The sequence below is a fragment of the Rhamphochromis longiceps genome, linkage group LG22, assembly GCF_057381845.1.
Source record: "Rhamphochromis longiceps isolate RC_006_pf linkage group LG22, R_longiceps_female_GT1.1, whole genome shotgun sequence".
NCBI classification, from domain to species: domain Eukaryota; kingdom Metazoa; phylum Chordata; class Actinopteri; order Cichliformes; family Cichlidae; genus Rhamphochromis; species Rhamphochromis longiceps.
This window is the reverse complement of record NC_140577.1, coordinates 35,895,803-35,917,394: the sequence shown is the minus strand read 5'-3', so window position 1 is coordinate 35,917,394 and position 21,592 is coordinate 35,895,803. Positions and strand designations below refer to the sequence as shown.

Genomic DNA, 21,592 nt, shown 5'->3' with positions numbered 1-21,592 from the left:
AGGAATAAAAAATAAAAATACAAGTGAATTGCACATTTCAAGTATTGAGGTCTATTGCACTGTTGACTGTTTACAAAGGTATTGCACAGTGAGGTGAAGAGGCACTACAGCTTAGTTGTTCCCCCCTCCTTTGTCCTCCTGTTTCCCCTCCCTCTCCCCTCCAGAGAGGAGTTAAACAGTCTGATGGCGTGTGGGACAAAGATCTGTGTTTAATCTGTTTAATCTGTGTTTAAATGAACATATACAAACAATCATCCTTGGCTGCATATTTAATTATAGAAACATTGAATACCTTCTCAGGTGCTTCAAGAGTTTGGGGTATATTACCCATTCATACACACCATTCAGTGAGAGCTCGGTCAGCATTGCTGCCAACTCGATCTCGGTGGGTGTTGCACTTCGTCAGGCCTTCCCTTTTGTCACAGAGTCTAGTCATAATTTTTATGAACTGTAGGGGTAAGTGGAGGAAGGCTTCCGTTTGGTAGGCTCAGAATTTTATCTCTGCTTTTGTGGATGCTGTTGGCCTCATCAGGTGATGACCTCCACACTGAAGTGGTCTGCAGAACAGTTTAAAGCAGCAGAGATGAGAATTAGTCCAAGTCTGAGGCAGGAAAAGGCTGGAGTGCTCATTCTGGGTCAAGGACAAAATGTATGTCAGGGCCTGATACCCGATGATCTATGTTCCTGTTCCACGAGCTTTGGTTAGTGACCAAAATAATTAGATTGTGGGCAAAAGAGGTTGAAATCAGCTTGGAAGGGTGTCTGGCCTCTCCCCTTAGAGATAGGGTGAGAACTTCAGTCACCCTCAGCTGGCCTGGAAAAGCCTCAGTCCTCCCACCTGGATAAGTTGGAGGAAGTGTCTGATGAGAGGGAGCTCTGGGCTACTGTGCTTAAGCTGCTGTCCCTGTGACCTGGCTGCAGTTAAGTGGAAGAAAACAGATGGATAAACGGCATGGAGATAAAAAGGTGGACGAATATGCTAACCCTGCAGCCACCTTTCATGCCAACAATGGACAAGGAAGCTAAATGTTTCTTCCCCACACTGTGACAGCTGAACTGGTACGTGGATAAAGCCTTAATGAATTTAAACTGGTGCCTTTGATCATTAAAGGCGATTTGTTCCAACAGACAACTTTTCATATCTGACGTCATCATTTGGTTCTGAATACTGAACCTGTGCTCTGCTGCCATGATGGCGACTAAAATTCAAACATTATGTTTTTGCAGACCACCACCAGGGAAAATGATTCCCAACCGTCATGCCTCGCTCCCACTATAACGGAAGTTCACTTGCTTCCACCATTATAACCAAATCTGAGTGCCTAATCCACGCTCACAGGTTCTTGTCAGGCACACTCTCAGTGAAGTGCAAACCACAGAGGACAAGCAGATATAAAAACAAAATGGTGCAATAACACTGTGTGTGTGTGTGTGTGTGTGTGTGTGTGTGTGTGTGTGTGTGTGTGTGTGTGCGTGTGCGCGCGTGCGCGTGTGTGCGTGCGTGTGCGCGCGTGCGTGTGTGTGTGCGTGTGCGCGCGCGCGTGTGTGAGAGAGAGAGAGGGACAGACAGACAGAAAGGGAGTCGGCTATTTCAGTGCATTATAATTTCAGAGAGTGCAATGAGTCAGCAGAAGAGGAGAGCAAATGAGGAGAGGGTTTAAAAGAGAGAGACTACTAGGGAGGATGACAGATGGCTGGTGTAAAGGAGAGAGGAAAGGAGGCAAACTAGGCAAACAAGCAGTGCTGAATAATATCCAGAGTCCAGAGGGCCCTTTGAAACAGCAGGGTGATGAAACCTCCTGTGCTTGTTGGCAGTGGAACAGCCCAGGGACCACGCAGCTCTGAGCGCCACAGCCAAGGTCTTACATAACAGGCAACAGCGCTGAAAGCTCCCATTCCAGCACCTCTTAAAGGTGAAGGCACATCAGCCACGAGCCAAAAAGACGGACAAACGCGCCTTTCTAGCTGCACATCTACGGTTAATGTTACATGTTAGTTACACTTGGAATGGAAAAAGTGTACGAACCTAAGATAAGAAAGAAGAACGTGAGTTTGAATATAAAGCTGCACAGTGTTCAATAGATGTTGTGAAAGCATATTTATACAGCTCCTTCCACTGTCATTCAACCTGCTCTACAATATATAAGATTTAAAACGTATCACAGCCCCGTGACACAGCTACCAATACATTTGTCACCATTACAAACACACATATATGTATCTACATACATAGGAAGAAAATACAAAATCCCCCAAGCCTGAAAAACAAAGAACAAATCCATGTTTACATTTTGTAGAGCTGGGTGAAAAACCCAATAAAACAACATCCTGCTGCTTTGTTTTGGTTTGCTGTCTTCTTCAGTTTAAAGTATCGCTGTCCACAGTGTCTCAATGGAAACACTCGACGCCATCTAAAGGTCTTTTCACACCTATAGTTCGTTACATTTGGTCAGTTGATAAGTTTGTAAACTTGTAGCTTTATCCCAGGGTTTTCTTCTCAGGGACAAAAACAGAAAAATGTGTCACTACACACCACATTTAGTCCTCGTATTGGTCAGATTTGTCTGGGGCAAGAGAAAGAAAGGCAGGTGCTGTGTCCCAGAATGCAAAGCATCCCTGGCTACAGGATGGCATTGAGCTAAAATACACCAGATACCTGGTGGACAACTCAAATCCCATCACACTATAAACCAACCGCTCCACAGACCACGTCCTCCGAAGGGTCTCGGTGTGGCTCTTTTGGTCCACATCAAAGTGCAGTCCCCATGTTCACAGGTAAATATGGTCTTTAGTGCTGTTATAGTGTTGCACACCTAATACTGACTTTTACTGCTGAGCCTTTTTATGGGCTCAAAATGTGGTCATAAATATTTTGTACTTGTAAATCAGGATTTGTATGTGTAAAAAGATTTGTGTGTGGACTTAGCCAAAAAAACCCTGCAAGTTACAAGTACGAATTCTGACCCTATTTTTCTTCCTTTCATCTGATTGGTCAATGTCATGTCAATCACAAATGTAACTATCCAATCAGAGAACAGATGGGTTTGGCTGTCGGAGGGGCGCTTTTTTGAACTGCAGGTCTTTGAAGGGAATAAATGCAGTGTTGCCAACATAGCGACTTTGTCACTATATTTAGCGAGTTTTCAGACCCCTTAGCGACTTTTTTGCTAAAAAAAAGTCGCTAAAAAAGACGTGAAAGCGCGTATCTCTTTTACTCTCAACAAGCAGCGGGTGCTGTAACGCAGTTAGTTCTTCTTTTACTGTTATGCTGTTTTGTGGATCACAAGGTTTAAAACTACTTATAAACACACACACACACACAAAGTAACTCCACCAGAGTGCCTATTTCGGGTCACTTGCCGGTCCAAGCCCGGGTAAAGGTGCAGGGTTGGAATTGTGACATTAAAAAAAAACAATAATTGCTAAAAGAAATTTAATTTGTAGTTCTAAATAAACTCTAAATGCATTTAGGACGTTTTTTTACTCACTTTATGTCTCTTCCACGATGTTATTTCTCTCTCCAACAACATAGGTTACAATTAGATTAGCATTACCAATTATGCAAATTAGGCGATGACGTCATTTAGCGACTTCTAGGACAACCAATAGCGATTTGTAGCGATTTGATTTCTAGGACAACCAATACCGGTCTGTGTGTCGTTTGGTACCGGGCCACGGCCCGGTACCAAACGACACACAGACCGGTACCGGGCCGTGAGAGTTGAGGCTAATAATTAACTCGGTTTCCCTGGGTCTTTGCCGTGTTGTAGTTGTGTGTCTTATTTTGAAAGAAAGGTTTACACGTTACCATAGCGACCAGAGCGCATTATGGAGGATGTTACTCTCAGTCTTGACTGGCTAATAAAGTTACACCATTACACAGTTAATTCGCGTTTATTGTTATATTTACAAAATACCACCGTTTTTGTCGTATCATGTTATTTTGTTGCATTTATCCGCCACACCGTGAAAATACTGTCTGACGTTAAACCGGCCAGTGGAGCAGCGAAGGTTGGGGACCGCTGCTCTACAGCCGTAATCAATCCCGGCCCTTTCAGTTGTAATGAGGCTTGCTGTTTACGCTTCAGTGCCAGGCAGTCAGCAACAAGGTGATCCTTTAATAACAGTATTCACCATCATGTGGACGTGAGGGGGTCTCACGACCAGACTCAAGCCTCGCACGGCGCAACTCGACATTAACGTCACCTTGTGTTCATTTACGAACATTATTCATCTCTCGGGTAAGGATGCTTAAAATCCTCCAATAGCATTAGCTCAGGAGGTGACTCATAATCATCATTAACTGTCTAATTAGTGGCCTGAGCTGTAAAGCAGGGCTGGGAGAGCTGCGTTCACATGTTGGCGCCATACTCTGCGCCCTTCTCTAAACAAACGCTTCTTATAGCAAAGACACTGTCCTTCATTTCAGCTAAACTTCCACTCGAAGACGTTCAAACGATGCCTGGAGCGCAAAAGACCGCAGTACTGCCAGGTGGGCGTGTCTCAGTAGCTATGCCATGAAAACTACACAGAAAAGCCGCACGTGAAGTCAACGCGAAGCATGCGCATGCGCCACGGCCAAAGGCGCTGAACGTTCGAACCGACGTCACGTCAGGTCCCCTGATGGTCAAAAGTACACAACTATCCAGATCTAGTGTGAGGACGGAGAGTGAAAGATTGGAAAAAGTGATCATTTGTGCAAAGCTGTCGCCAAAACGTGAATTCACGGACGAGATTGTGGAAACATGAACGTGGTAGGACTCTGAAAAATTGATCAGACCACCTCTCATCAATATTTTAGACATTTTGAAAATGCAATAATTGCAATGATTATATGTGAGAAGCTTAGTGGTACTGGTGGACTAACTGTTACAGAAGCATCCAAAATGAGCACCAATACTGTTTGTGCAGCTGTGACAAAAACCTTACATTGGCTGCTGGTCTAATTCTTGTTATTTTGGATGTGTAACGCCTGCTCCCTGACATCTGTCTGTTCTTTCTAGATCCCATTAGATGAACGTGCTGAACCGAGGTGCAGTCATCTCAGCGTGCCTCTGTTCAGATTTGGAGACATTGAACGATGCCTCAGAAACTATTTAGACGATTTATCGCTCAGGTAAGTCACAAGCTCAAAGTCAGCGAGACAGTTACCAGCATACACAGACATATTCACTGGTTACAGGTTTGTTTCGCTCAACCAGTCTCAATGTTTTTCTTTCAGACAGTGGACGGCATTAGCCACCGATGACGTCTCCTTGGATGTCGTCGATCTGCTGACCGAGATGTGCCGAGCACTCATAGGGCACATTAGCACCGTAGTGTATAAAGTCATACGCCGACAGGTTTCATGCTGCCCACATAACCATGATCGTGGAGACAAAGAAAGCTCCGCTGACCGGTAAATCTAAAGCTTGCTTTATCAAACAGTTTCATTCAACAACAACAACAACAACAACAATCTTTATTTATAGAGCACATTTAAAAGCCAACGGCATGCCAAAGTGCTTAACATAAAACAAATGAACACAAGTATAATTTCATAAAAACAAAAAATAAAAGTGTAAAATTTGTTCACAGGAAAAAGCCACCAATAGAAAAAAGTATAACTATAGCACAATATAACTATGCCATCAAAACACAATGGCGATATGACATGCACAGCGCAAATAAAAGCATGATAGGAAAATTAATAGAATAAATCGCTGCAAACAAGGCCAGCATTTAACCGGTAGAAAAAGCAAGATTAAACAAATACGCTTTAAGCCGTGATTTAAAAGTTTGAATAGAGTCAGACGCCCGGATGCCAATTGGAAGGTTGTTCCACAACTCTGGTGCAGCCAGAGCAAACGCTCGATCACCTCTAGATTTCAACCGAGATCTAGGCTGCACCAACAGTAACTGTGAGGATGATCTTAAAGCCCTAGCAGGAACATATGAGCTTAAGAGTTCCTTAAGATAGCTCGGTGCTGTGTTGTTAGTGATTTTAAAAGTAAACAGCAGAATTTTAAATTGGATACGGTATTTCACAGGCAACCAGTGCAAATCAGCTAGGACGGGAGTAATGTGGGCAAACTTCCTAGTTTTGGTTAGAATGCGTGCAGCAGCATTTTGGACTGTCTGTAATCTGTGAAGGAGGGCAGAGTGGAGACCAAAATAGAGTGAATTGCAGTAATCCAGTCTCGAAGTTACAAAGGCATGGATGAGCTTTTCCAGGTCTTTATGCGGGATATACTGCCTGGCCTTAGAAATAAGGCGGAGTTGGTAAAAACTGGATCTAACAACAGCAGACACTTGTTTATCAAGTTTAAAAGAGCTGTCAAGTAACACGCCCAGATTCCTAACAGTGTCGGAAAAGGAACTAGTGAGAAAACCAAAAGCATCACGAAGTTTGGCACGGAGAACGTTACTGCCAAAGACCACAATTTCAGTTTTCTTATCATTGAGGATAAGAGTACTTGCCAGGAGCCATTGCTTGACCTCACACATGCACTCTCGAAAACAATTCAAGGACAAAGCTAGGTCATCATTTAACTCAAAGTAGATCTGAATGTCATCGGCATAATAATGAAAAGCGATGTGATATTTCTCAAAGATAGCGCTTAAAGGAAGCATGTACAATGAGAACAGAGTAGGGCCTAACACAGATTCAGTCTTTCTTCTTCTTAGACGTTTTACATGAGATGGTTCATCGGGTAATCCTGGTGACGGAGGGGTTTTTCAGAGGACACAGCATTGCTTCGTTTACATCACGTGTGAAGTCGTCCATGTGGTTTCTTTTAATGACGCCTGTAGATTTGGACAAAGCAGTGATAGTGTGGGAAGATGACTACGTTTCTCTTCTCTCCCTTTTCAGGATGAAGGTTGAACCTCTGCTTGATGGGTGCAGTGACTGCAGGGTGACAGAGGATGATATTCAGGCCAGCCTCAGAAACATCTTTCATTACTGCTTCGGTTGGGTCTTGGGTTTTGGGCAACGGCGGTCTTGTGACTCAGACAAACTACTGACTTTATTTTCAGTGTCGATTGCAAAGAACGTAAACTCAGCCCTGAGTCGTATCACAGGGTCCACGTCCTTGCAATCAGATAGATCCACATCCCCAACAAACTTTGTTGGGATGGTTCACAGTGTAGCGAACATTTTAAAGGACTTTACAAAGACCTTAGCTCCCCCTTTTGTACATGGTGAGAGTCGCAGCTACAGCATTGTTGACTCGCCAAACTCTGAGGAAGATGACGACTTTAAACCAGAGTCTGCAGAGACTTTTAAAAGCACACAGACTCCAGCTTGTGTAGGTGAGGGAGATGTGGGTAGCGAGGGCAACAGTGATGCATTTCAAATCACTGATGTCCAAAATCTTGACCGTGAGAGTTCAGAGAGTGAAGAAAAATGTAGCGACGCCCCGCAGTGCTCGTCTGGGGCGCTTCCTGCGCCCGCAGAGACCGATACCTTTCTCACTTTGTGTCTTGCAAATTTAGTCGCTCACGTTTCTGAGAAAACACAAACAACTGCTGTAAAGCTGAATTTTCAGCAGATAGTGACTGATATAAGAGAGAAGATTGGGGGAGACTTGACTCCTCTAAAAACTGTAAAAAACTTGTACATCATAATGTACAAAGACCTGTGTCGCATATTTGGATCCAAATACGTGCTTCAGTTTGTGATGGAAAAGGGTGACGCGACTTTTGTAGCAGCCGTTGTGGAGCTATTAAAAGCAGAGCTAAAAGCATCGAGCGGCTCCGGTCACGCGCTGAGACGTTTAGAAAGTAACAAAAGCGTTTCTCCAGCCAGTGAGAACAAAACGCAACAATCTGCCAGTGAGGACAACGCACAAAATGGATCCACAGGTTCCCAGAAAGACAGGCCGAGAAACTGTGTCGTTAGGGCCCTCGCTTCTTTTTGTAGATCTTTGAGGAGGCTGTTCAGAAACAGAGTGACAGAGTGATTATCTTCATAATTACTCACAGAATTTGCTTCTTAATTTGGAAATAAAATGAGCAGAAAATGAAACAAATGTGTTTGTCAGATCATTTAATTGTTAAATGTGTATAATGGTTTGTAGTCTCATCAGTCACAATGTAGAGACAATCGCACAAACTCGATTTAGTCAGAGCACTTTGAGTTGGTTTTGTCATTGTAGGTTAAATGTAGATATTTATTCTAGATATTGGGCACAAAGGCGTCCTCAGCTCTGTAACAGAGAGGTGTTGGCTCAGTGTGAAGATGTCCTGATGACATCAGTACTTTTGATTCTAGCCTGACTGATCAAGTTCCAGTTAAAGGGTTTTGACTGTCTTGAGAGACGGCACATTGTAGACAGAGACATATTCCTAACTGTAAAACTCAAGAAACAGTCTGAGGCTACGTTCACTCTGCAGGTCTTGATGCTCAATTCTGATCTTTTGATCAAACGCGCTCTAGTGTGAACGCTCAGAGCGGCCGCGTGCACAAAAGAAGACGTCACACACGACGCTCTGTTTAGACCCAGAGCAACAGGATGTGTGACTGATGGCCTTAATGTAAAGACTTCAGACTTCACGTTTCCCAGTTTTGCTTTAAGTTATAAAGTTTTGTTATTTACATTTGTCCTAATAATGATCCTTACTGCTGTTTCAGAGGAGCGCTGCTTCTAGCTGCAGATTTCTGTCAGAATCTGCAGATTATACAGTACAAAGAAAATGTTCACGTTTCTCCAACGCTGTCTTCCCAGCAGTTTCCCTGGATAGAAGCGTTCACCATGTCGGGCGCTGATAGTTGGCGTCTGTCTTGTGTCGGTGACGTAAAAGACGGATTTAATGCGACCTGACCGTCAAACAGCAGTCGCTTTCTAAAACATCAGATATGTATCGGATTCAGCACCACATACCAAAGTGACCCAGATCGGATTTGAAGATATCGGATTTGTGCCGTTCACACCGTCACACCATGATGGGATAGATGGTCGCAGAGGGTCAAAGAAGTCGGATTTGATGCGCTTTCCCCTGCATCCGATGTGAAAGGACCTTTATGCTGCGCACTGTGACTCACAGCAATGGTCCCGGGTCAGCCCAGACTTTGTGTTAAACTAATCCTAAAATAATAATGGTATTTCTAACCACTGATATAGCACAACTTTATCCTTTCAACAGCTGCTGAAAGTTAGGGGACCTAGCTGCTATCGGATATTTATATAGAGATCCTCCAGCTTCAAACTGTATCACCCTTCAAGGACCTGCAGTCCAAAAAAGCACCCCTCCGACAGCCAAACCCATCTGTTCTCTGATTGGATAGTTACATTTGTGATTGACATGACACTGGCCAATCAGATGAAAGGAAGAAAAATAGGGTCAAAACTTGTACTTGTAACTTGCAGGGTTTTTTTGGCTAAGTCCACACACAAATCTTTTTTACGCACGCACAAATCCTGATTTACAAGTACAAAATATTTATGACCACATTTTGAGCCCATACCTTTTCATTAGTAAGGATACGCTTCACAGAATATGACAGACTTCACTGAAACTTTCAGGACTGAGCACTGAGGTGGATGAACACATCAACTGTTGACCATTTGTTAATACCAACAACTACAACTACTACTAGAATTATGATCATTATTATACAGTATTGTAGAGATATACAAAGGGGGAAAGTGAGTTTATTTATCGTTGATTTATTATTATGCCTCCTCAACAGGTGAACTGAGCATGTGCAGTACAGACAGAGGCTGTGATTATATAAGCTGTGATGGACATCTTTCACAAAGATGGGGCAGACTTGTTGAGGTGCAACCTTTGCTCACAGATTTGAGCAGATGACCCACAGACTGTAAGGCTGCTGCACAGCTTTGAATTCCCCACACAAAAGCATATTTGCAGTTGTGCTCTGGCATTGTTTAAGGGCGTGTGATATTCACCTACTTGTTTATTTAAAAAGGTAAACGGTGTCCTTTTAATCTGACTGCTTTGGCTAAGCCTTCTCTTTAACTCTAACAGTAACTCCATTACAGCCTGTGCTAGAAACACAATTCAGAAAGACGATTTTACTGCACATCACATCAGGTAAATGTTTAACTTTATGTGCTAGAGAGAAAATTCAAGAAAGAGAGTATTGAGTTATTTTGTAAATTTATAGGCAAGGCAAGGCGAGTTTATTTGTATAGCACAATTCAACAACAAGGTGATTCAAAGTGCTTTACAGAGACATTAGAAACAAAAACAAATAAAAAGTTTTTATTTTATAGCCAAAAGTACAAAATAAGCCCAGAAGGCCTGTGTGACACTTGGGTGACAAACAGTTCATTCTGTTCAATAGAAAATCTCTGGTTTAGGATAAACTGACCAGTCTAGACAAATATATACAGGTCAGAAACAGTCATTCCTCCCTGGCTATGCACATCAACAGGTAACAGGAATTTTACATCAGGTCCATTCTGTGCCAATGCCAAAGACATCAAGCCTCCCTGATGGTAGTGAATCATTGGTAATTAGCTGGAGTAGCCAGCCACTGTTGCTTGTGGAGAAATCAGTATCCTCCACATCCTTCACAGCTCTTACAGACTGGTACCCAGTGGGTTTACTGGGTCTTAATACCCTCTTAACGCTCTTACCCTGATAGTCCATGTGGTACTGATACTCTACAAGCATAATCATGTGCCTTCTTACCCCTACTCACCCAATCACACCAAAGAGCAGCACAGCCAGGGGCAGAAAGCAAAAATGAAGGCTTTTACTTCTCCTCTCACTCTATCGCCATGAATAATTCAACTCCATCTAAGCCTGAGACCATTTTTTTTCTCCAACGTTCCCTGAAGCATGAAAAGACAGCGCAGACTCCACGGTGGCTGCCAGGGGGTTCATAAGCTCCTCATACCTAACATAAATCCACTCCTGATTACAATAAGATCACATTAGGCCATACAACCAGAGCTCGTGCTGTAAGCACAGATGTGCATATAGTGTTTAAAAGGCACACAGGGCCCTGTGTTAACTGCTCAGGAATACTACAGAAACTGATAAACTACATGACAAATCTGCTGACAAAACAGTTCAAGTGATTCTACAAAAACAACCCATTTAAATATCAGCAGAGCTGAATGTGACCAGTTAAATGATCTCAGTGCACAGAGCGGACCAGCAACTCCCGTGACCTGAAACTGAAGCGGAAGAGTAAAAAAAACCTTTCCAACTTATCCTTTACACTTGAGCATCAACATATACCACGCAAGCAAAAAACTCAACTCCGAGCAAATTAAACATGAATATGAAGAGATGCTAAATGTCAGACTTCAAACTTTGCTTTTTACCATTTTGCACAAATGTCACATTCCAGCTGGAAGCCAAACAACCATCGAGGACAAACTCAAATGAACAGTAATACACAAAAATCAAATGGGAATGGAATATTTCTTGCAGCACAGCAAATACAACACCTGCTAGCTGAGGTACTCTGTTCTCCTTCAACATGAAAGGAATGAAGAAAACTTACCTGTGGTGGTGTCAGTGGATGGTTCCCATTATCCAATCACATAGAAGAAGAAAGAAAACAAACAAATCAGTTTCTTGTGTCAATCAGCCCTCCTGTTTCAGATGCATAACCTCATTCGCTGCATGACGAATTATTCTTTCCTAAGAACTAGGGCCGTGCGATATGACCAAAATCTCATATCCCGATATAAGACATCTATCGTCCGATAACGATATAAATCACAAAAATGTAACATTTTCTGTAAATTCTGTGAATCTCGGGCAGCTCAACTTGCGTGAAGTGTTTCCAGCTGGGCGTCGTGTAGCTGGAGTGTTTTAACCAATGCATGAAACGATACATTTTTAGACATAAGTTGTAACGGCCGCCATTTTCTTTGTGAGTATTTATTACACGGCGTGCTGCGGGGAGAAGACGTTTGAGTCTAAGGTTTATTTGGAGCACCTGGCGGCTCTTTTTTGCTTCTCATCCGTAAATACTCTGCATACTCTTTCACGTGGTTCAGTTTATTTTGAAAAGTCTCAACAGGATCTTGACCTTTATTGTGTAAGGTTTATGTGGAAAATAAACAAGCGGACATGCGATGGTTTTACCGTCATTGTTGCTAACGACAACCCATAAAAACAGGTGCTAGTGTGGTTATATTAAATATAAGAGAAAGAGAGAACTTTAAGAAATTAATATAGCCACTACAGTGACCATCAAAACATGAAAAAATATTGCCGTAACAGTTTATTTTGCGACACCACGAAACAAACGATAGCGTAAAATGAAACGATGGACGTTTTTATATCATCATACGATATATATCGTTATATCGAACAGCCCTTCTAAAAACGATTGGCTTTGCTCAAAGAAACCAGTCTGCTTATTCCAATGAATTGAGCGTTAAATACTACGGGTGCAACGATATTCGTATCGATATTGAACCGTTCGATACAGTGCTTTCGGTTCGGTACGCATATGTATCGAACAATACAAAGTTTTTAATTTATTTTATCAACTTTCCTTCTGACGATGCTGTCTGTGTTGAGCGCTCAGTGGATCTGCGTTCGACTACTCCGCCTAGGCTGCACTGTCGAGCGCAGATCCACTGAGCACAGCGCAAGCTAGCAAGACAGAAGCTAAGCTCGTTGCAACATGGCAAACTGAACCTCCCCCACCCTCATTCAGATCTGGCGTTTGGAACTATTTTGGTCTTCATGTGACGGATGACCCTGAAGGTAAGCGAGTCATGGACTAAAGTAAAACAGTATGTTGGATGTGCCACGCAATGCTCAATTACATGGGTGGGAACTAGTGTGTTAGCGCAGTTAGCTCGTTAACGTGTTGGCCGTCTAGCCCCATGCACGGGGCGATCCGCGGTAGCTCGTTAACGGAGATTTGGTGTTAACGTCATTTCAGATTTACGCTGACAGCACTAGTGTGAACACAACGAATATGACTGCACATTTACTCCGACGTCATCCTAGTGCAAAGACAAGTGGAAGCCGACAAAAACAACAAGCACGCATGCTACAAACTTTACCCGAGTCATTTAGACAGGCGTTAGCACAGGATTCTCCTTATGGGGACCTGATATGTTTAATATGCTGCTGAGAATATAGCCCAGAAGAAGCGTATAGTATAGCTTTTATTTTGGAAAGAGCCATTTCTCTGTAATAAACTCTCTTTTCCAAAGATGAGTGGTATGTATATATATATATATATATATATATATATATGTATATATATATATATATATATATATATATATATATTTATTAATTAGGGGTGCAACGATACACAAAATTCACGGTTCGGTTCGGTTCGATACTTTGGTGTCACGGTTCGATATTTTTTCGATACAAAAAAAATGTTCATGCATTTTTAATTTGTCATTTATTAAAATTATAAATATATATTTTAACTCAAAAGTACAGTTTTTAAATTTAACCCTAACCCTTGTGCGTGTTTTTTATTTTGACAGCGAATGCGCACCTGCGGACCACTTATGTGCAGCCCTGGTTATTTAGCTCGTCATATTGCAGCCACAGAAATTCTTTTGTCCATGAAACCATAAAGCTGCACTTTCTTTTTGCCTTATAGTCTGATTTGTCATAACTTCTCCGTTTTGTGGTAAGCTTTTCTTTGGCTGTCACTTCTTCACCCTGACCTGTCTTATTTGGCTCAGCAGAACTAAAATATATATCTGTCTGTGAAGGTTCTCAGTCATCCAGGTCATCGTAGTCAAATATAAATCCTGCTGCTTTTACACATGCACTCACATAAGCTCAGCGATTCTCTGCGCGATCAACCTCTCACATGTGTAAGCTGCGGGAGATTTCACTTGTCATGTTTGCATAGTAAGCTAACGATTAATAAGACGATGTCAGAGGAATTGGTGCACAAATTATCATCACTCACAGATCAGTGCTGTCGCTCTCTATACACAGTTCGCACGATTGCAAAGTGAAAGCAAAAAAACAAGCGCAAATTCAAACGCGATTTCAATATGTCACATATTGACAGTGGCTCACCCAATGACATAATTACCCAGCTACATTTCTGAAAGAATGCAAAAGCATTGACATATATTTTTCCTTCCTACAATAGCCCGACAGGCAGGGAAGAGATAGATTTTGGTAGCCCGACTGAAAAAAATCGCTAGCTCCGGGACGTCGGGCTAGCGATATTGCGAGCCCTGTATCTGATTGAGGAATCACTCATCTTTGGAAAAGAGAGTTTATTACAGAGAAATGTCTCTTTCCAAAATAAAAGCTATACTATCCGCTTCTTCTGGGCTATATTCTCAGCAGCATAAGGAGAATCATGTGCTAACAGCTGTCTAAATGACTCGGCTAAAGTTAGTAGCATGCTTGTTGTTTTTGTCTTTGCACTAGGATGATGTCGGTGTAAATGTGCAGTCATATTCGTTGTGTTCCCACTAGTGCTTTCAGGTTAATCTCGTTGAAATGACCTTAACGCCACAACACGGCAAATCTCCGTTAACGAGCTACCGCCGATCGCTCCGTGCATGGGGCTAGACGGCCAACACGTTAACGAGCTAACTGCGCTAACACACTAGTTCACACCAATGTAATTGAGCATTGCATGGCACATCCAACATACTGTTTTACTTTTGTCCATGACTCGCTTACCTTCAGGGTCATACGTCACATGAAAACCAAAATAATTCCAAACGCCAGATCTGAATGAGGGTCAATTTGCCATGTTGCAAGCAGAGCTTAACTTCTGTCTTGCTAGCTTGCCCTGCGCTCTTCCTTCTGACTATGCTGTCTGTGTGGAGCGCTCAGTGGATCTGCGCTCGACAGTGCAGCCTAGGCGGAGTAGTCGAACGCAGATTCACTGAGCGCTCAACACAGACAGCATCGTCAGAAGGAAAGTTGATAAAATAAATTACAAATGTTGTATTGTTCGATACATATGCGTACCGAACCGAAAGCACTGTATCGAACGGTTCAATATCGATACGAATATCGTTGCACCCCTATATATATATATATATATACACTCAGTTATCGTTGTGGTCGCTTAGTTAACATTATATAAACGTTTAGATGAACTCGTGTATCACAATAAATGGATCCTGACTGGAAGGAAAGAGTGAATTGAAATGAACATGAAGACTGCACCACTGTACGTCCAACATGCATGTCCCCTCCATATGATGGTAAAGCACAGCGCTGCTCCTGCCTCCACTCACTCCACAAAAATAACTATTTGTTTTAATCTGCTGAAGTAAGCACATTTCCAAAAACAATTTCCCTTTCTTGAATGTTTCACCTTGAACAGGCTCGATTATCAAACTCCTCAGGATACTGACGTGCTGTTAGAAAAGATTCTAAAATCAGCGTCCCGCTGGCCATCTTTGTCTTTTGTAAATGAAGTCTATAATTTGAAAGTGCTAAATTCCTGCGACAGTACCTTCCCACACACTTTGGTTAAGAGAGCTGTCCCCAGTTGAAAGTGAAAGTTGTCTGTTACATTTTCGTGGTAACCCGTTTCTTCAGAATAGATACCACCACAGAAATCTCCTGGAGTATTTATTACCGTTTAACAGCCTTTAGCAGAAGCTTAACGACACATGCTTTATCAGCATACTACTCACTGAGGATGTCTCAAGCTTAACAGCACTGATTAAGTTTCAGTGGCAGTCATTTCAGTTTATTTACTGAAGACCAGTAAATAAACTAGCTAACTGGAAGAACTTAAGGGATACAAGTGGAAAAGAGCCATCATCAATGTTAATAAGTATTCCTGCAATTTTCCTCTAACTAGCGTAAAATATCTGCTCACTCCCTTTCTCATATCATAAACTGGGGTTCTTCATAAAGGACAGGAAGCTGTCCCACAGGCTACATGGTCCTGATACACAAATCAACATTGCATTTGCTGTTTTCCTTTATGTCCATTTTAGTTTGCATTAAATCCCGTAACACAGTGGATAAGGTCGACTACAAAGAAAGAGCCACAGAGCCAAGAATGATTACTTCACGCTTTACTTTCTATACGTAGCTCATACATGCCAAACTTGTTTTTAAGTTATAAGGCGTTTTGTCAGTATTCGCCCAATAAATAATGAAGCTGACCTTGAGGGCCGTGGTGGATGTAAGCCAGGTTTGAATGGACAGTTAACATGACCCCACTCTACGTCCCTACTGAGAACTGATTTTAAAATTTGAGCCGTCATGTTTACTGACAGAATTCTAACATGCAAGCACAAACAGACGCTACCAAACGCCTCTCTGGTGGAGGTAATAGACGTCTTTCTACCTGAGGCGAGCTTTATTGTAATTTATTTATGTTCTCCAGGCTTTTTAGGAACATTAGAAAGCTCTTCTTTCGAAGTTTGCTGCCTTTTATTCCATTCTGTCAACATTATCCCAAACTCTTCAGTACCGTCGGGCTCTGGGGAGGCCAGTCCATGACAATGTTTTAGGAAGAACAACAAATTACAGAAAGCTGACAACAACAAAAACAAGCGGGTGCATACAGACTGAAACCACAAACATCAACAATTCTAAAACATGGCTGTAGGAGCCTACATGCAGTTTAATTTGAAATGTATGTTTTTATTTTGATAGTGCAGCAAAAACAGGAAGTTAGGTGAGAGGAGAGTGGAGCCACTTGGTTTTTTGTCCTCGCAATCTCTCTTTCGAATTGAGCTTCATAAGTTTTCATAATTTGGAATTCTGTTGCTGTGCACCTGTTTGGACCTTTGAAGTAAATATTGAGAAACTATCAAGGACTGTTGGTTTTTTTTGGATATGGAAAGAGGGACTAAGTGGAGCGTCAAGCTAAGGCTCCATTCGCAGGAAACCTACAACGGCTACATCTTTTACTTAATGTATCCAATAGCACTTCAGTGTTTTCTTTGACAGTGTGTGTGTGTGTGCGCTTTCTGGAAGCTGTTGCAGTTTAATAAACCTTACATTTGTATGCTGCACAGTAACCTCTGTGCTCAACATCAGTGTTTTGAAAATCTACAGGGGTTACACTTAAAGAAATGTCAAAGAACTTTTTCTTTCCAACAGAATAAAGGACACATTAGTTCTGAGCCATTTTGCTGAAATGCTAATTAAAAACCACCCTGGAGGCTAAGTAAGCTGAGAATGCACTACTCAACTGTTAGAAAAGGACAAAAGACATAGCCTCATATGACATCCTCAGTAAATATATATGTATCATACATCTGCAGAGACACTAGATAGACAGACACTACTTGCCTGCTAATTTGCTTAATTTAAATGATTAGGCTGAATGATTGCACAGAGTCATCTTTAAGGAGCTTAAACAAGAAGCACTAGGTACAAGTTTGTCCTTTGGTCAGTGTGTGACTTTACTCTAACACAGCTGACCTACAACCACTCCAACTACTGTTCTGTTTACTTTCCCTGCTTGTTTTCATCCTACTGCCACAGAGAGAGAGGCCACATGTCTGCAGGCAGGTAGGCCTAGGTAGTGACTGCTGCACTGCAACATCTTCAAACTCACAGGTAACCACCATCGGACTGACATGTTCACCAGTGACTGGCTGATTAGCAAGGGCAGCAACATTTAGTCAAGCAAATGATCCAAACTGTTGAGTGACTCAAAATGATCAGTTATAATAGAATATTTAAAGCTTTGTGGTTTCAGAAGGAAAGTCAGGCTGTGCTTTCGTAGCAATCCGGTGCACTGTTGTCTAATTTACATGGTTTGCAACTGAACATGACATCTATTTATCCCATTTACTCCCAGTTTTATCAAGGCATCTACAACACACACACACACACACACACACACACACACACACACACACACACACACACACACACACACACACACACACACACACACACACACACTTGTACCTGGATATTTAGACGCCTTGCATAGGTTACAACCTTTCCTAGTACATTCCCAGGAAAACCAAATCTTTGATAAAGTTCTAAATGTTTCTGTTATTTTTATTATTATTTTCCAAATGATTATACTTTTTATTGAGATGTTCAACTTCCATATTCATTTCCTGTATCAAAGGAAATACCAAAGCAGGTTTAGCTCAAATAAAACCACTTGGAACTAATCGCAGTAAAAAGGTTAAGGTGTGAGGCCAAATCTGATTTGCTCTCAATCCAACATTAAGAGCAGTTGGAGAGCCGCGACAGAAGCACCAAAGCCTTTTGTTTACTTCTCAGCCATTTCCTCCAAATCTGGCTGAGTCATCTGATTACTTGGATGCCTGTAAATCTAATTAGCCTTATGTCTCTCAAAGCCCCAGTTACTGAACACTGACACTGAGAATTTTCTCTCCCAGTATCGTCAGCAGCACCAGTTTGGTCAACAAATGTGTCATCTTTATTTTCTAAATGCTGAAAGTGAAATGCTAAACGTACTCTTTCTTTGCAGTGCTGATCAAACCATCAGGCTCTTAGTCCTTTGGAATTTTCATACATTTTTTGATCAATTACAAAAATACATTTTGCCATAACTTCATATTTTATTTCCTGTTCAGCCAGTTTTATAATGAAAAGACGCCCACACACTTCCTCTGTGCCTCGCTGTCATGTGTACTTCCTTCTGTTTGGCTGGCTCAGTGATAAGCTGAGGAGGGGGTGAGGAAATGCAATACAAACAATAAAACTTCTCTGAAGATCATAATTAAATGAAATCCTTTTAAACTATTTAGTCGGCTTACTTTACACTTAACTTCTCAGGAAACTTGGCGTTTTGGGGGCAATTATGACTTTTCTCCAAGTGAGCCCTCACCCCTTTAAACCTGTGGACTTTACTTCCTGTTTCCTGTTAAGGCTGTGACACGATCACAGAGCGATCAGGTGTGATTTACTTAAAATGCATCATTTGTTTTATAATACAAGGTAAACTAGCTCCCAATGTGACGCTTGACTTTTGCCTCAGTACTCTGAGGTAAAACAGATCCAGTCTGCAGCCCGACTGACAGACTGATCACCGATCAGCGTCTCGTGATCTGCAGTCAAATATCAAAAGAATCAGCCAGCTGCTGGCACAGCCTGATAGTAAAGGGCTGCACAGTCCACACTGAATAAAAAGCCACATTTCATTTAAAAAGACTGAGTGAGTGGTTCGGGCGCATTCTACATGGGTGAAAGTGTCCCAAACAGCAGAGGTCCCACGCCCAGTGGGCTGGACTGGTGCTGCATGGTATTCTAATGCTCTCTTTCCCACATGTCCCGCCTTTCTTTTCTGAAAAACTACCCAATAAAAGGCAGAAAAAATAGTTTGTTCAAGGTTTTTTTAATTTCTCTGGTCTTTTTCTGTTGAAGGAAGCTATACTGTTGCTATTACACATCACCTACTGTTTTCTATCTGACTCAACAACATGCAGTTAGTGGGGTTAGGTTAACTGGTCACTCTAAATTGCCCGTAGGTGTGAATGTGAGTGTGAATGACTGTCTCTATGTGTTGGCCCTGCGGCAGACTGACGACCTGTCCAGGGTGGACTCCGCCTCTCGCCCTGTGATAGCTGGGATAGGCCACACTGAGGTTCAGAAGGTTCTTGTCCATGCATTTGTGTCCTCACGTATTGATTATTGTAATGCTCTTCTTTCTGGCCTACCAAAGAAAAGTTTCAGAGGTCTACAGATGGTGCAAAATGCAGCTGCTCGCATTTGAACAAGAACCGGGAAATGTGAGCACATCACCCTGTTCTGAGATCTCTGCATTGGCTACCCTGTCAGGTTCAAGCAGATTTTAAGGTCCTGCTGCTCACCTACAAGGCTTTAAACGGATCGGCACCTTCATACGTCTCCAACCTTTTACACCTTTAGTTTCCATCCCCTGCTCTCTGATCTCAGGACTCTGGCTTTCCAAAGGTTCCTAAAGCCAGAAAAAAGACTATTGGAGAACATGCTTTTCTTTTCGTGCCCCGTTTCTGTGGAACAACCTCCCTCAAGATGTTAGGCAGGCTGCTCTGTGGAGGTTTTTAAAACTAAGCTGAAGACACATTTGTTCTTACAGGTCTTAATTCTGTGGCTTTTAGTTTTTACATTTTTACTGTTTTTAACTTGTATTGCTATGTATCGCCTTTATTTATTTAATATTATTATTATCCAGTCATTGCTTTCATTTTAAAATTGCCTTCACATTTGGTTACAATTCAATAAAAACATTGAATAAAGTCATGATTGTTTATCTAGAGCACTGTTTACCACGACGTTCACATGCGCCTCGTCACTGGACCTGCAGCGTCCCTCTCTCTCATCCTCTGTCCACAGTGTTCCACGTCACACCGGTCCATTTCAGACACACTGCTCCATATTTTATTCTTGGCCAGAATTAGCCCCATTCTAGACTCACTGTTCAGTGCAGCTGTTTCCCCTGCTGCTCTGCAGCCAACAACCTGCCCGGACCTTCATGGGTTCTGTCACACATTCCCCCGTTCTGGCCTGCTTTGTCAAGTTTCCATCTGCCAATCGTTCACCCCAGAAGTATGTATTTATCTTCTACCTACAGACAGGCCCCCATATACATCGATCTGTCATAGCCAGCTAGCTCTGGCTCAGATAATCGCAGCCTTCAGATCACAATGTGTGTAAACAATACAGGTCGCTAGGAAGTTTAGCTTCCTAGCGACCTGTCATGGCTTTATAACGGGACTCTACCAATGTAGAAATATATTTATTTCTTTTTTCAGGGTGGGAGAACCCACGCAAAGACGGGGAGAACTCCACGCAGAAAGACCCGGCCTGATGGTGGAATTGAACTATATATACACACTTACTTACTCTGACTTTGTACTATTCTATTATGAATGACACTGGCAGGAAGTCTGGTCAGAACTGAGGGCACTACTGTACATGCAGCCAAACATACAGATATTAGAAGTAACCTGCTGCTGAGCGCAAACAGCCAACAGCAGAAAGGCAGAGCACGAGTGGCTGAGGCAGTGAGCCAAAACAAAGCTGGACGAGCTTTAAGTCTGAGTGCCCTTACATGACCCAGCCGGAGTTTGGACTCGGCTAAATGTACTGAGACTCAAAAATTCGTTTCAACTGTGGAAAAAACCTCTTCTGGGCAAAAATGAGAGTCATGCAGAGGCAAACTCAACAAGCCTCAACTTTCCACTGTTACCCACGATTACTATGATTTCCTACTATTACACATTAATGGCAAAGCGCTTCTCTAATAAAACTCCTCTAAACTAGTGGAAAATAGAAATGTTACAAAACACCTACAGGAAGCTCAGTCATGTTTGGCATTTAGTAACTGACCCAACAACACAGCAGCAGGCTGTCCTGTCTGCTGCCGGGCCACAGCCTCGTCAGCTCTTTGTAAAAGAAGACTCCTTAATGTTTCTGGGCTTCAACTCACATTTTATAACATTATGTCCCAAATATTTGGGCTGTGCAATGTTGGAAGAAACTAAATCTTCTACTACTAAACACTTAACAGACTGGTTGATGATGTTAGCACAGGCTGTAATACAGGCTGTCGTTTTAATTTGGATTTTGCAGGATATTTAAAAAACACTTTCATCCTGTCATGTCTTATAATAAAATATACATACGCTTTTCTTTTGATAAATGGGAACATCAGCTGACCCGATGTTCATGGAGTCACTGCTCGTAAATGAAGCGATGTATTTGTTTTCATATCATTAGAAAG

General features: G+C 42.2%; 2 protein-coding genes across 3 annotated transcripts in view; one reads left to right on the top strand and one right to left on the bottom strand.

Annotated features, from left to right (window-relative positions):
• The window catches only part of thrb (thyroid hormone receptor beta), a 102,019-nt gene that overhangs the window by 63,842 nt on the left and 16,585 nt on the right, over nucleotides 1-21,592 (bottom strand). The window lies entirely within an intron of this gene.
• On the top strand, nucleotides 4,622-7,943 carry LOC146644435 (uncharacterized). The gene is made up of 5 exons (XM_085396429.1): nucleotides 4,622-4,754; nucleotides 5,004-5,116; nucleotides 5,222-5,398; nucleotides 6,854-7,777; nucleotides 7,886-7,943. Exons 1-5 carry the CDS (start codon nucleotides 4,746-4,748, stop codon nucleotides 7,941-7,943), a joined length of 1,281 nt encoding a protein of 426 aa, XP_085252555.1. The 5' UTR covers nucleotides 4,622-4,745.